The following is a 15,608-nucleotide window of genomic DNA, read 5'->3' as shown; positions in this document are numbered from 1 at the left end:
CTCTCTCATCTCTCTAATCTCTCTCTCTAATCTCTCTCTCTCTCTCTCTCTCAATCTCTCTCTCTCTCTCTCTCTCTCTCTCTCTCTCAATCTCTCTCTCTCTCTCTCTCTCTCTCTCTCTCTCTCTCTCTCTCTCTCTCTCTCTCTCTCTAAATCTCTCTCTCTCTCTCTCTCTCTCTCTCTCTCTCTTTGTTGATGTTTTGAGCTGGCTCTCGGGTACGTGCTGCTTCGCTTGGCTTGGGAGTCGCCTGAACCAGAGGAATGATGCGCTCTACCGGGTCGGTCATGGAGAATGATGCGCTCTACCGGGTCGGTCATGTTTGGGAATATCTCAGCTGTGTGCCTGCGTTTCAGGAGGCTTTGTCATGCTGGTGCCAACTGCAAAGTCATGGGCCGCGCTATTGAGCGTTGTGCTCGCCCTTGCCTGCGGCGGTCGCGGCGATCAGATCCGCATCGCGGGCGAGACGCTGTCCATCGGCAATCGAGGGTTTGCCAACACTGGTACCCCCTTTGAGCGACTTCCCACCGTGGCTAATGGCGCCGTTCGCGATGCCGTACGTCCCTGCTGCGATCGCCATCTCACCCACCCGTCCTCGAGGGACCTTCTCCTCGAGTGTCTCACACGGCCTGTGGCACTCAGGTGTGGGACCTTTCACTCGACTCAGCCGGCATGTACGTGCAATTTGTAAGCAACGCCAAGGAGCTGAAGATTGATCTCAACTTGACGAGCTCGTACGTTTCCTCGATTCCCGCATCGCTTCCCCGCTAACCCACGCCAGCGAGCTGGCTCATGTGATGGCTTGACGATGCAGGTCACTGGACATGTGGCACTTTCCCAGCACGGGTGCCTCGGGTTTCGACCTCTATGCCTATGATGATAGCACTGCCCTGTGGCGTTGGATCGCTACTCCGACCCCAGCCTACCCAATGACGAGCTTGTCCTTTAATGCATCCCGCCTCGTGGCAGATGGCCGTGAGCGCCGCTATAGGCTTCATACACCGCTGTACAACGGCATCCGAGCACTGGAGTTTGCGATCGATGATGTGCGTTTTCATTTCCCCATCTCCATGCGAAATGTGAAAAAACGGTCCCCGCCTGCTTGCTATCTGCAAGACGACGCACGTAATAGCACTGCGGGCACTGACCTGTGGCTGCAAAAACCCAGGCATTCACCCTCAAACCCGATCCGGACTTTCAAGAACTGGCGCCCATTGTTTGGTATGGAACGAGCATTCTTCAAGTGAGTCCCCCCATTCAACCTGATTCAGCGCTGCCGCAGCAGTACCCAGCACCATCATACGTGGGACAACCCAAGACGCCAACCGCCTTACCACCTCGCGGCGGGGATGATTGCAGGGCGCCGTCGCCTCGCGCCCAGGACAGGCTGCCACCAACATTTTGACACGCAACCTCGATCGCACCATCCTTAACTTTGGCTTTTCTGGCAATGGTCTGTTGCCAGTGCACACTACAAGCTGCTACATTCTTCGCCTTTGCCTCCCCGGCCGAATCTCTCACATCAAGCCGAACCTTTTGCGTGATAGGCAAAATGGAACTCAATGTGACACAATTTCTGGTGCAGATCAACGCCAGCGTCTTTGTGATTGACTGTAACCCCAATCTCAATGACGAAGAGGTGGCCGCCCTTGCCGTGGTCAGTGCGCTGCACACGGCACAATTTGATGGGTCTGTGGGATCTTTGGCACCCGCTCACAGGCACGCCTCGATAGCCTCTGGTCCAATACATACGCGCCCATGGCCATGCTGACATTCCCATTGTTCTGGTTGAAGGGCCTACATATGGCGGGGTACGTGAATTTTGAGCCCAGCGCCCAGTCTGCTCGTCCATGCTTCAGGCTGTTCCGACTGGCAAGCGACCCGTCTTGGAAGCATATGCTGACCACTTGACTGCTTCTGCTGTTGCGAATCCCATGATTGGTGGCTAGTCGTGGATTTCCGCCAATGTTCGAGACGAACAAGCCAAGAAGCGCGCAGCCTTGGCTGCTGCCTTTGCTCAGCTCAAAAAAACCGACAAAAACCTCTACTACGTTGCTGGCACAGATTTTTACGATCATGCAGCCGACAACTACACCGACCCGACCGTGGGCGGAACACATCCCTCTGGTGAGCAACTTGATGCACATGTGTGACCAACCTAGTCACCCACGAGTGTGGTTAGGATCTGCTCGCATGAACAATCAAAAACTGTGACCCCTCCACCCTTAGTCACATTGATTTGGGTCTGCGGGCTTCCATCTTTAGATTTGGGCATGCGCCAAAATATCGCTGTTCATGAGCCGCTGCTCACCCAGCTGGTTCAAACATCGCCCCGACGAAACATGCCTTTTCAGCCCGTAAACGGGCAGCGCTTGTTGCCTCTTGCTGATGCGGCTGCTGCTGCTCGCTCCCAGCCATCCGACCACCGGCCCGCTGATCACGTCGAGGTCCTTCGCCGAGCAGCTCCCCTCCCCATGTCCACCGCTGACTGGACCACGACTCAGTTCCGGGATCTGGAAATTCATGGCCGCGGATTCAACAACTCGGGTCCGACTGACTTTTTCACTCGTCTTCCACCTGCCGCTCAAGGCGTTGTGCGCGATGCTGTCTGGAATTTGAGCCGCTATTCAACTGGACTTTTCTTGCGCTTCGCCACTGACGCTACCACGTATGCTGTTTACGGCCTGCCAGCTCGCCTCTCTCCCCCCTCGCTCCCCGGCATTTCGCAAAGGAACGCTCCTCTCACTCCTATCTGCTTTTTGCCCCCTATGCATTGACTGTCTAATCTTGGGCTGCGGGCAGCCTGCAATTCGAATGGGAGTTGGCGCAGGCTGGATACTCGCTTTGGCACATGTCAGAGGTATGGTCTCTCAGGCTTGCTTTGTCTCACTGCAAAGTGGTCATGAATCCACGCGCGATGGCGGACGTGAGACACGTATCCACTAAACAAACAAACAACATGTATTGTTTAGTCGGGGACCAGTGGCTTGGATCTGTTTGCCTGGGACCCCGTGGTCCAGCATTGGCGTCACGTTGGCGTACCAGAGACGTATGCCACATCTGGCAACATGTGGACCGTCTCCGTGGACCCTGTGGCTGACGCTGGGCAGGTGCGCGCCTACATGCTGTACTTGCCCCTTCGCAACACGCTTGTGTCTGGCAACATATCTGTCCCGAGCGCGGCAACCTTCTATGCCAATGGCAGCCCTGACATGGCCCCGTCATTTAAGCAGCCACCTATTGTGTGGTACGGCACCAGGTCCGTTCAACGCTCCTGCCAGAGTGGCAGCTGTTTCTTGTGCTAGCGCAGTGGCTTGACTCGAGCGGTGCCTGACATCTTTTTTTTGTTGGTTCATGGCGCAGCATTCAGCAGGGTGGTGTTGCCTCGAGGCCTGGGCACGAGTATGATGCCTTTTTGTCGCGCTTGCTCCAGCATGAGATCATCAACCTGGGCTTTGCCGGCAATGGTGCGTGCCTGCCATCGGTGCCCTGGTTGGTGGCTGTCAGAACGTCTTGCAAGGTTCCCCCTGACCTCTTGCGTTGGCCCGACGTAGGTGTTATGGAGGAAACAGTCGCTGAATTTTTAGTCCAGCTACCCGCCAAGGTCATAGTCATCGACTGTCTTCCAAACATGAACGCCGCCGAAGTCACCAATCGCACCGTGGTAAATACAGCGCCCGTGAAGACGCGCGCGCGCGTATTCTGATGTGTGCTCACGTTCATTGGTTGGTGCACCGACGCCATCAGCCTCTTGTCAACTACATTCGTACCCATGGCCACGCCACCACGCCCATTGTCTTGGTTGAGGGTACACCGACGGCTCCCTATCATCTGTTTGGCAATGGTAGGTGTTTTGACATCTCGAGAGCAATCGGCGGCAACGTTGTGGTTGGTTGACCCCGTCACATGTTCTACCTTGTCTGTCTTCCTTGCTGGGTGTCGTAGTGGGAGCAGAGGCGCTGCTAGGCAAGGATGCAGCATTGGCTGCCCAATTTCAGAAGCTGGTGACTGCGGGTGTGACCAATCTATATTACATGAACGCGACGACCCTGGTGCGTGTCTACTGATGAGATGCCTGAGAACTGGGCCTCGTTTGATGATTGATTGCTTGATCAGTACTTGAAGATCTGCTCGGAAGATCTGCTCGATACTTTAGAGCTGCTCGATGCGCACTCATGGGTGGCTGTTTACACCCCATTCTAGTTTCCTGACCCCTTTGTCAACCCTACCGTGGGAGGTGTTCATCCCTCGGACCTGGGCCAGCACCAGATGGCCCTTGCTTGGTGCACATTCTTCATGCAGACGGGTCTCTTGAACCAATCTTAGCTCACTTCTTCGCATCCACATGCCAATCTGAAGCAAACCTCCCCCTTCCTCTTCCTCTTCCTCTTCCTTCTCTGCTGCCACCTGCTCCTCATTCCACCAGACCCAGCGCGACAAGCTGATGGCGAGTTCAGCAGCAAACCCAGACGGCCAATCAATCAATCGTCAATCAGAATAAAATGTCTGACATTTAGCTTCTTCCCACTTGACAACAAGACTTCGGCGGGTCGGTCGGGGCACTCACGCACACGCTCGGCAGCTCGGCGTTGAGGTCGACGACGTACATGCAGATGTGCATTTGGGAGGAGGCGTTGCATCGGAAGCGGCTTTTCGCGGATACAGCGTCGCTAAGCTGTTCGGCCTTCATCATGGACACTGCGCCTTTGGAGGTGCCTGTGTCTGAATCTACCTCAACCTAGTTGAGCATCGCGTGTCTTGTCGGCGTGGTCCGGTCATTGGGGGTAACCTGCACCAGCCCCAGCCCCAGCCACGGCCTCGCCTGCGTGCCTTGCAGCGTTGCACAGCACTGGTTTGTGCCTTGCGCTATGATTGAGCTTATCATAGCCGCTCTTCTCGCGGTCTTGTATATTCTGTGCGTGGCCTGCAGCCTCTCCACGCGTCAGCGTCGTGTGGTTCGCGTCCAGCCCGTGACATCCGTCTGAGACAGTCCGGCCTTACCTCCCTGTGCTGGACTCTTGAGCCTTGACCCCTGTGCGCTGGTACGCTGTGGCTTGTCGTTGTTGCCGTTTATGCATGTCACGTCACATGCCGTCCATTTACCTCGGCTGCAACTGACCGTTTTCTCGTCTTATTCTATCCACCCTGAAACATGTGAAGCACCATAATTGACACTCGAGCAGACTTTATCGCACCTCCGTTGTCATACTAACCCTTGCGTACGACGGTGACCCCGCGCGCCGTCACCCAGACGCCCCCTGCGACCGCGTTCGAACCTGCACAGATATCCCACAATTTCAAGTCATTTTCAATGAATTTTTGATGAATATTCTGTATTTTTTAGATGTTGCGTGATGTATACAGTTTGACATCCTTGCTATCTTGATGGGAGAACACGCGGGGGCTAGGGCTCTGCCTGCAAGTCGGGTGCCACCGTCGCAGGCGCTCATTGCTGTGTCGTGTCGCTAGCCAAGCGTCCGATCGGTCGCTCTGTTCATTCGCAGGCGTTCATAGGGAACCTGCGCCTACACACACACACACACACACACACAAGTCAAGTTTTATTCAATCTTCTTTTAGAGTTTGTTTGCAAAGTTTTTTTTTTTTTTTGAAGGGGCCAGTGGACCAGCCCACACCGCAATTGGTGACGACTGACGAGGGAAAGCAGACCCGCCGCAGATCGAGCTGTAGAACGCACTCTCAGGCATTGGACTGGGAAGGTAAACGAGGGCCATGTCGGTACAAAAGCTGTTTATGAGGGGATCGGGCTTGCAACTGCTGCGAAAGGCCACGCTCACCGTCGCAAACACACGTCGGCGGGCGAGCTCGGCAACTGGCTCGGACAAATACGATGCCGTGATCGTCGGGGGAGGACACAATGGTCTGACCTGCGCTGCCTACTTGGCTCAAAAAGGTATGTCCACCCTGCGTAGGCATCTGGTGGCACGATCCTATCCCAGTGATCGCAGCGCCGCCCCCTTTCGTTTTGTGTCTCGTGCCACACCCTCGCCTTTTCGCGCTTCACACGCACCAAGTCTCACCAAGCTGCACCGCATGCATCGCAACGAGACGCAGGCGTTCGCGTCCTGGTGTTGGAACGCAATGACTGGATCGGCGGAGCAGCTGTAACGGGCGAGATCGTCCCTGGTTTCAAGTTTAGGTGCAGTTCTGAAGCGCGGCGCTGCTGCCAACCCGAGCCAGACTCAATCTCACATCCCCACTTCGCACCATGCATACCTTGACCCGTAGCCGCGCATCCTACTTGGCCGGGCTACTGCGACCACAGATTATCAAGGATCTTGATCTTCATCGCCATGGGTTGGAATACCTGCCTCGTGATCCCTCGAGCTTCACACCTGGGGAGCCGGGAGGGCCGTACGAAGGCCAGGGTCTCTTCTTCTGGCAGGATGCCGCCAAGACCCGTGCATCGATCGAGCAATTCTCTCGAACCGATGCTGATGCCCTCGAGGAGTACGAGGATGTTCTTGCTGGACTGCGCGATGTTGTACAACCGCTGCTGGATCACCCACCTCTGGCCAACGAAACGGTGCGCAACAAGGACCTGTCAGGTTACCACCATTGCCGTGCCTGTGTTCGAGCGCTCCAGCGAAAGGAATTAATCCGTGGTGTGCACTTGACAGGGAGTCTGGCGCAACCTTCACACCGCCATGGACCTGCAGCGTACCATCACCGCCCATCACAAGGCCCAGGTCAGGTCGAGCTCGTGCGAGGAAGAGTCGCATGATCTAACCGCAATGCGCAAACCTGCATGCCCTCATTCGTGGCCACTCACACTTATTTCATATTTGCTCGACCTCACCCCTCTGCCATCCTTTGCGTGTACCCCCTTTGTGCTGTAGCAAGCGCTGTATTACGAGTTGCTGACCGCACCGGCGGCACACATTCTGGGCCGCTATTTCGAGAGTGACATTTTGAAGACAACCCTGGCCACGGATGCTGTCATTGGGAGCCTGGCAGCTCCGTCTGAGCCTGGATCGGGCTACGTGCTGCTGCACCACGTCATGGGCGAGGCGGCAGGTAAGCCAACGAAGAACTGATCTTGTCTGCGTTGAGTATCATTGTCGCTGCCTGCTGCTCACACGCACCATCATGGGACACCTCATGGGACACCCGCAACGGCAGGACGTCAAGGCGTGTGGGCATATGTGCGCGGTGGCATGGGTCAAGTGTCGCAGGCAATCGCATCGGCAGCGCGTGAAGCAGGCGCAGAAATCCAGACGGGTGCGCTGGTCGATCAAATCTTGACGGACGGTAGCGGCAATGTGCATGGCGTGCGAGCGGTCATCAACGGGGAGCCCACAGTGATCCATGCGGACATGGTGGCTGCCAACTGCAATCCACACCACCTTGTCACCAATCTGTTGAGTGGTAAGTGGGCCTTCCCTTTTGCGTCTAGATTGCCCGGGCTCAATACAGGGATTGGTCTGTGACCTTTTGGCCTTTCTTCCCTCGCTCACGACGCTCGCGGTGGTGGTTAGACTGCCCACTGCCAAAGGATTTTGTGCGGCATGTCGAGCGTGCCGACTACAGCTGCGGCGCCTTCAAGATCAACTGTGCTGTGAGCGAGCTGCCACAGTTTATCGGCTTCGAAGGTGGCGCCGAGCCGCAGGCACACCATCGAGGCACGATCCACTTTGAGAACCATATGCAGCAGATCGAGGACGCCGCCGCCGAAGTATGTACCACCACCTTCTTGTGAACCTTGTGGCTAGTGCTCGTGACGCTGATTCACCACTCGATGTGCTTGCAGGCCAAGCGTGGAGAAGCGGCTTCTCGCCCTGTCATTGAGATGACCATCCCGAGTGCGGTTGACAACACTCTGGCACCGGAAGGCCAGCACGTGGTGCAGTTGTTTGTGCAGTATGCTCCCTACGAGGCTGGGCAGGCCTCTGGTCGCGGCTGGCACGACCCCGCTTTCAAAAAGGCGTTTGTTGATCGTGTTTTCGGCGTGATTGACCGGTTCGCCCCCAATTTCTCAAAGTCCGTGATTGGCATGGACGCGTTGTCGCCCGTGGACCTGGAAGAGCAGTTCCACTTGCACCGGGGCAACATCTTTCATGGCGCCTTGGGTCTGCATCAACTGAGCTTCATGCGTCCAGCTCCAGGGTACAGCAGCTACCGCATGCCTCCTAAGGGCCTGTATCTCTGTGGCTCTGGTGCCAGCCCTGGTGGGGGTGTGATGGGTGCTCCGGGTCGCAATGCCGCTCGAATCATGCTCAGCGATCGCTAGCTCCTGACTCTCTCTGCCAATAAGCTTAGACTCAAGGAAGGCTTGGCAAATTGGCATGAATCAATTTTTTTCTTTGCATGCTCACCTCTACCTTGCATACCAAGATTATATGGACAAGGGCTGCTAAAAAATTGGTCGAGCGGAGATGGAAATGAAGCCGGCTGTGCGTGGAAACAGGACACATGTATCATAATTATTCTCATATCATTATCATCATCATCATCATTTACTTAAAAAGGATGGCGCTTGTAACCTCGACTTGGGCACGCAGCCCAGGCCTAGATGGACTCAGCCAAGGCGTTTGGTTCACTGGCCAAGCTGCCTAGACCACTCGAATCGGTGACCCCTTGAAAACTCATGGGAACGGTATATTCACATTGGCCGCCCGACAAATTCTGCAAAGATGTTGAAGAGCACACGGTATCAAAGCAAAAGCGAATCGTGGTTGAGCCCATAAGGTTGGCAAGCGAGGGGCGGAGGCGCAAGCAAATTTGCAAAACTAACAAATTGCACGGCACCAAGGGCGGCCTGCGCTGAACTTGAGCGAGCCACGGCTCGAATAAAGGTCGGCACATCGGTCCAAACGGCCTCCGTGGCCAACACGGCGGACAAGGCTTCCTAGGTGTGGGGTGGGTGTATATTGGTTATCTCGAGACGAGCTTATGGTGGGCCAAGGGGATCAAGCAAGGACATGCCTGGATCGGGAGGGGTAGGTATTGGGCGCCAGCCATGATCTCTCGTGCCTATATCAGCCATAGGCCAAGAATGAAGAGTGAGTGCAGGAGTACGGTGATAAACGGTCATGGCGCCCTGTCCATGTGTGAACGATGGCTGGTGTCCCGAGGCCATTGTGAGTACCTGCAGGGCGCGCTTGTTCTGTCATGTTGCAACGACGGAGGAAGTGAGCGAGAGAGCCCGGCACACACCACAGGTGCACGTACGTAGAGCAAAAACATCCGTACCTTGTCCAGGAGCAGCTGGGTCAAGTTGAGCGTGTCGTGGAGCAGCAGGGTCACCTAGCGTGTTGACAGGAACGCGCTGCGTGAGCCCGATGCAGCGTGCCATCCGGTTTGCATTGGCTCGAACCTGTAAATAGAGTAGACTGCTGGCCAAGGTGGGGGTTGGTTGGGTCAGGGCATGGGCCTCAAAGCTTCTTGCTATGATTTCGGTTGGGAAATCCTAAGCTTGCCCGTGGGCAGGGTGAGAGACGGAAGAACTGGCAATGGGCATTGCGATGATCATGGCTGGAGGCGCGCCAGCATACCGGACAAATCAGAGAGATCAACTGCTGCAAGTGAGCAGGGGAGGTGGTTGTGTCTTGCCACTGGGCAAACCAAAAGGCGAGTTGCTGTAGAAAGTAAACGCGTCGGGCATGGGTGCGACACACATCGGCATAGTTACCGACCGGCCAATCAGCTCCCCGATGAACTACACGGCGCGACCGCGTCAGCTAGAGCACCCCATGCCGTTTCTTTGGACCGATGCTGCAGAAAGCAGGATCAGGCAGATAGCAGGGGGAGTCTGGGCAGTGTTCGGAGACGTACCCGCACTGAGAGCGTCATGGAAGGCTGTCACGGGCGCCTGTTCGGGCACCTCAGCTAAGCGAAAGGCAGCCGCGGCTAGAGCATTTTCCAGTGCCGAGGACAATCCTGAACGTTGAAAATACTCCTCCGTCGACAATTCATGACGGACAGCATCATCCATGGCACCGGCTCTGCGCCACCCCAAGGGCCTCGCTGTTCCCAACACCGCTCCGCCTCTTTTGATGTGTTTGGCCCCGCCGCTCTGCGTGTGTGTGTTTGTGTGTGTGTGTGTGTTTGTGTGTGTGTGTGTGTGTGTGTGTGTGTGTGTGTGTTTTGTCTCAAAAATTTCATTTTCTCTCTCTCTCTCTCTCTCTCTCTCTCTCTCTTTCTCTCTGTGTGAGTGTGTGAGTGATTGAGGGCGATCCCGTGAACATGTTGCGACGGCCGTCGAGTACGCTGCCGTTTACAATAACGGAGGCCAAGAGGATTGTACGGGAGCGGGAGGAGCGCAATGCGGTACGGTGCCACTCAACCTTTTCATGCTTTGACTCGGTCACAGTGGGCATTGCTTGGCTCATTGGTTCATTCTGTGGCTGTTGGTGCTCAGGAGCCTGGTCTGAGCGCAGACGAGCGCGCGCAGCATTTTCAAATGGCGCTGCGGGCAATGGCCTCCTCCGCGGCCGAGGTCAATCGTCGTTTGGGGCTTGATACTCAGGGGTAGCCTCCCAGCTTGTAGACGTCATCAGCCTTGCAGGCGACTCCCCGATCTGGTCTTCATTTTGTCTGTTCGTGTGTGCTTGCCTGCGTTCTCACGCTGATTCATCCCCTCGTTTTGTACCCCTTCCTTGCCCTCTCCGTCTGGTGCTGCGCACCATGTGAGCAAAAATCGAAGCCTTTCACCCCATTTCGTGTCTACACCATCACCACTCTCATCCGTTCCCCATCATCCCCTCCTTCGCCCTCGCGATACCAGTCGATCTTATTTCTTTCACTCGCTCGCTTTGCTCTCTCTCTCTCATGTCTCTGTCTCTGTCTCTGTCTCTGTCTCTGTCTCTGTCTCTGTCTGTCTCTTTCTCTGTCTCTTTCTCTGTCTCTGTGTCTGTGTCTGTCTCTTTCTCTGTCTCTGTCTCTGTCTCTCTGTCTCTGTCTCTCTGTCTCTGTCTCTGTCTCTGTCTCTGTCTCTGTCTCTGTCTCTGTCTCTCTGTCTCTGTCTCTGTCTCTCTCTCAAATTTTAAATTCTTTACTCTCTCTCTCTCTCTCTCTCTCTCTGTGCCTTTGGGTCGTTGTCATGCAGGATCGGTACAAATGGGCGGCGGCCATCTTGACGTGGCTGAGCTGTTGGATGGCCACGGGTTTGGCTGACCTTAAGTATGTGGACTGGGGAACGGGAGCTTGTCAGGTCTGCTGATACCCAAATTTGGGACTCGGGTTGATGGCTGACTGACTTTTGAGGTGTTTTTAGTTGCAACGCCATCGCCGATGTCGCCGCGGACACCGACCCCGACTCGGCTGGTGCCATTGTGGCCTTTGATTTTGAGAACGTGACTAGCTATGTGCCGGCCAGCAATTGTAAGCAGCATCTGTTTCAAACTCGGGCATGATCCTTGATTCCTCACGCCGGCCCGTTTGCCAACGCCCCCCTCTTTCTCCAGCTTTTTTCGCCATCGGCACAACCAATGTGCTGGCCAGCGATGGTGTCGTGACGTGCCCCTTTAATGTCACAGTGCACGACGTCCAGGCCCCCGACTTTGTGGGCGGCTGCCCGACCCACTTGCTTGCCAGCCATTTGATCGGTGCCAGTCGCACGGTGACCTCCCTGGCAACGCTGGGCCTCACGATTGCGGATAACTCCCAACAAATTCCTACCTGGATCAATGGTCCCTTGCTCTTATCCCCGGGTCTCAATACGGCGCTCTTTTTGACCATCAGCGATGCCGCCGGCCAGACCTCCAATTGCACCATGGACGTCTATCTGGATGCTGCACCGCCGACTCTCCAGTTTTGTCCCGACGCACATCCCTTGGCCCTACGTGCTGCCACAGGTACCCAATTTTTTATCCTCCAGCCAATGCTTCGTTCACAGGCAGAGCACCGCCACCTCATGCAGCAGGCACCACCTGACGCAACTCTCTAGGTCAATCGAGCGTGGCGCTCCCCCAGACACCGGCCGAACTGGGCATTGTCATAACCGATGACTATTCGGAGGCAGTGACGTTCAGTGAGGCCGGGCAAGTGGTTCAGGACGGGGATGTCCTTAACCTGACCTTGCGGGATGCTGCCAATTGGACGGTCTTTTGCGAAATCACTCTGGTCGTGTCAGACGCCGCTCCGGTACTGACATGCCCCACGGCGCCCGTGGCTCCCTTGTATACGGTGCGCAATCTCAATCTGAGCGAGGTATCTGCCTGGCCGTTAGCCACCGCTGACCCGGGCGGGTTTGCAGCCGACAACGGGGGTGTGGTCTGTGGAGCGGCGGATGCCACCCTGGGTACCCAGCTGCCCATTGGAAACAATACGATGGTGTGTACGGCCGGTCCAGATGTGATAGGCGGGCCCGTTGCCGTGTGTGTCTACGAACAGCCCGTTATCCGCGATGAACCCCCGGCCGGTGACTGCCCGTCACTGGTGGAAGGGGAAGCGGCCAGTGTCTCAGCCTTTTACGTGGTGCAAGCCAGCGACTTTGCCTTTGCCGATGTGCGTGATGGTGCCAACTGGCGTATTGAATGCCTGCCCTCGGAGGTGGGCTTCACAGGTGAAGCCGGGACGGCACAGTTGATTGATTGCCAAATTTTTGATGCGAGCAATAATAGTGCAGCCTGTCGCAACTTGCCCGTGCGCGTGTATCATGCCAATCGACCAGACCTGACGTGTCCGTCCGCAGTGGTCACGCTGGCCACGGATACCAATGCATCCTATACCAACGTGACGGCGGCGGTTGCGCTGCAGGTCTCCACTTCTGACCCCACCGCTTCGCTGGTATGTGGGGGGGTGAATCTCACAAGCGGGGCTGAGGCCTTGGTATTGGACTTGGGCGAGCCACGCAACGTGACGTGTCGTGCCATCAATGCCGACGACCAACGTAGCTGTGCGGTCGCCGTGACCGTGGTGGACGATCAGGCACCCTTTGTGGCTTGCCCCCCGGATCAAGACTGGCGGATTCCGGTGGGCCAGAGCAAGGGCCCACTTTTCGTCAACATGAGTCAGCTGACGGCGGTCGACAATGTGGACGATGCAGCAACGCTGGTGTTGGCGTGCACGCCCGGCACGGGCTCGGCCGTGGGTTCCGGGCCCGTGGCTGTTACGTGCGTGGCAGTGGATCGGGCTGGCAATGAGGTGAGCTGTGGTTACACCGTAACGGTATCGTCGGGTGAGGTGGACTGCGTGGGTAGTTGGACCGCTTGGACTGGCTGTAGCGCCTGCCCTATCTACGAGCGGACGCGTGGCTTTGCAGTGGCAGTAACACCCACCGCGGGAGGGCAAGCCTGTCCCGTGGCCTCGATGGTCTCGTGCGGGGCCTGCACGGCCCTGGCTATCCGGCTCACTTTATTTGGGGTCGAGGCATCCTACTATGAGGATGCGGAGGAGACGGCAGCCACTGCCGTGGCAGGTGCTGTTGAGGCCTTTCTCCTGGCAGCATTGGGTGGCGCCGAGACCTCCTTGAGCGTGCGGGTAGTGGGTGCCTCCCTGAGCGGGGCCGCAACGGCCGTGAAGCGTGCGCGCCGTGCGTTGGAAGACCTGACCATGATGCTCGAAGTGCAAGTGGGTGCCGGCGCGACGGCCACTGCGGCGTGGGCAGCCATTAATGCAACGGCGACCTCAAGCACAGCATCAGCCAATCTATTGGCACGCCTGCAGCAAAGCCTGCCGTTGTTGCTAGGTTCCCTTTCTAGCTTCACAGCAGAGGGAGTGGCAAGCCTTACGGCAACCGTGGCACCCACGGACACTGGGTCAGCACGGGATGTGGATCGCGAGCGCATGATTATGATTGTGGCGGGCGGCGTCAGCGGGTTTGTGCTCTTGATAGCAGTGCTGATTGTCGTGGTGGTGCCGATGCGCACGGGCCGTGCCATTTCCAAGGACGGCCAAGATCGGCGCCGACAGCGGCGATATCTCTCACGTACCGAGGCAGCGCCAGGTGGACGAGTTGGGGGCGGACGGCATTCTGCGCGCACAGCTCCCCTTGCTGTTTAGCGTGTGCGGTCAACTCGGCTTGCTTAAGGCGGTACGGTGAAGGTGTCAGTCCCACATTATTGTCCAGGCCCACTTGCGTATCCGCAGAAGCGGACCAGAACGACAAAGACGGCGGCGGGGGACGTGCTGATCCTGTTTTGTTCTACTGACGAGTCCAGTAGTGTTTTTTTTTCCCTTGTCGGGGGAGGGTCCGGACCACTCATAGGGGCCGAATACAGACAGCGAATGGAGTGAGATATCTTTATTTTTTAATTTACTAGTCAGCAAGAAGCAACTGGTCAATTCTTCAAACACACACACACTCCACACACACTGTACGCGAAAGAGCTTGCCCCCTATGCATTTGGAGCCTTACCAGCATTCTGCTTATGCATTATGCATTATGCATGTGTGCTTTTTTCTTCAAAAGATCGCAAAAGCCCCCTTTCTTGTGACTTGAGCACAAGAGACGTCAACACTAGGGACCACAGGTACAGGTACAAGCTTGCTTCTCCGTCCCCCCAACGTCTCTCCCTGCCGCGTTCCCCTCCGAGACAGCAGACAGAGAGACTGAGTGTGTGTGTGTGTGAGAGAGAGAGAGAGAGAGAGAGAGAGAAAGAGAGAGAGCGAGACTTTGTTCTCTCTTTTTTTTTTTAGCTTGATGAGCAAGCGGATTCAGACTCGGCTGCACTGCACGGCACGTCTCATGGGCTCATACGACGACGCGACGCGACGACGGCATAGTGGGACAGTGATACAGTGGCACCCGGCTTGGTGCAACAGACGCCGGGCTCAACGGTCGCCTTTAAGACTCGGCACGGGCACAGACAACGCGCGACGTCAGTTCACGAGCACAAACCTGGAGCCGCACAGCGACCGGCTCGGATTCGAGGTTGGTTCTTGGTGTGGCCTTTCCGCCTTGTCCGTTGCTCGTCCAACCGTGACCGGACTGAGACACGCAGGCACTGCATCCTTTTTTGTTCATCCGTGCACCTCGTCCCTCGGCACAGCTTGTGAGCCGTTCCTCTTTCGATTGCCGCCGCTACTTTTGCCCGCTGGTTGTGTATCTCACAGCTGCTGTCGGCGGCTTTGAAATTCCTTCTCCATCAGGCTGCTCGACGTGATTTGAACGCGCTGGACTGGCAAGCTTGCAGGAGCACACCTGTCCACCCATTCCTGTCTCTCGCGCTTCAGCTGGCACTGCCAATAGCCTCGTCTTGTGATGCGTTCATCCGATATGGCTTTGACGTCAACGTCATCGGCGACCAACGCCGCTCTATTGGACGGCAATGATTCGGACATGTCTGATTACGGTGCTGCGTCGGATAGCCAGACGTTGTTGGCCCACGACGAGCACAGTCAGCGCGTACATGGCGTCGACAGCGATGCCCCCGACTATGAGGCACATCCCGTTCTTCGCACCTTAGACATGACTAGGCTCGAGGAGAAGCACAAGCAGAAAAAATATTGCATGGGCGTGCCCCTCTTTGTTGTCCTCTGCGTCTTCCTTACCGCCCTCAGCTCTGCCCTCCTCGGGTGCGTGAAACCTCGCGCGATCCGATCCTTACATTAGCCAAACTCTCCTGGCTGGGCCGGCAACTGGCTTCTGGTCGTTGGAACAGACCTTGCAAAGTGTATGCTCATGTGACTGTCTCGTTCATGCATC

The 15,608-nt window shown here is 56.4% G+C and overlaps 3 protein-coding genes across 3 annotated transcripts in view; 2 read left to right on the top strand and 1 right to left on the bottom strand.

Annotated features, from left to right (window-relative positions):
- Positions 1-2,775, top strand: part of MONBRDRAFT_7350 (uncharacterized protein) — a gene marked incomplete at both ends in the record, with an annotated part of 4,076 nt that extends 1,301 nt beyond the window's left edge. The window contains 6 exons of the mRNA XM_001744966.1: positions 355-554; positions 641-732; positions 840-1,123; positions 1,546-1,655; positions 1,948-2,125; positions 2,264-2,775. Of these exons, the coding sequence (XP_001745018.1) occupies positions 355-554; positions 641-732; positions 840-1,123; positions 1,546-1,655; positions 1,948-2,125; positions 2,264-2,775 (1,376 nt within the window). The remainder of the gene's footprint in view (positions 1-354; positions 555-640; positions 733-839; positions 1,124-1,545; positions 1,656-1,947; positions 2,126-2,263) is intronic.
- Positions 2,776-3,364: 589 nt separating this feature from the next.
- Positions 3,365-4,688, bottom strand: MONBRDRAFT_7349 (uncharacterized protein; the record flags this gene model as incomplete). The annotated part of the gene is made up of 2 exons (XM_001744796.1): positions 3,365-4,006; positions 4,566-4,688. 2 exons carry the CDS (start codon positions 4,686-4,688, stop codon positions 3,365-3,367), a joined length of 765 nt encoding a protein of 254 aa, XP_001744848.1.
- A 1,064-nt stretch (positions 4,689-5,752) lies between these two features.
- On the top strand, positions 5,753-8,249 carry MONBRDRAFT_16518 (uncharacterized protein; the record flags this gene model as incomplete). Its single annotated transcript, XM_001744965.1, has 7 exons — positions 5,753-5,912; positions 6,074-6,158; positions 6,248-6,621; positions 6,863-7,036; positions 7,142-7,387; positions 7,498-7,694; positions 7,770-8,249. 7 exons carry the CDS (start codon positions 5,753-5,755, stop codon positions 8,247-8,249), a joined length of 1,716 nt encoding a protein of 571 aa, XP_001745017.1.
- Positions 8,250-15,608: the final 7,359 nt, after the last annotated feature.

This window comes from Monosiga brevicollis, genomic scaffold (genome assembly GCF_000002865.3).
Source record: "Monosiga brevicollis MX1 MONBRscaffold_7 genomic scaffold, whole genome shotgun sequence".
Taxonomy (NCBI): Eukaryota; class Choanoflagellata; order Craspedida; family Salpingoecidae; genus Monosiga; species Monosiga brevicollis.
This window is presented reverse-complemented; position numbering and strand designations above follow the sequence as displayed.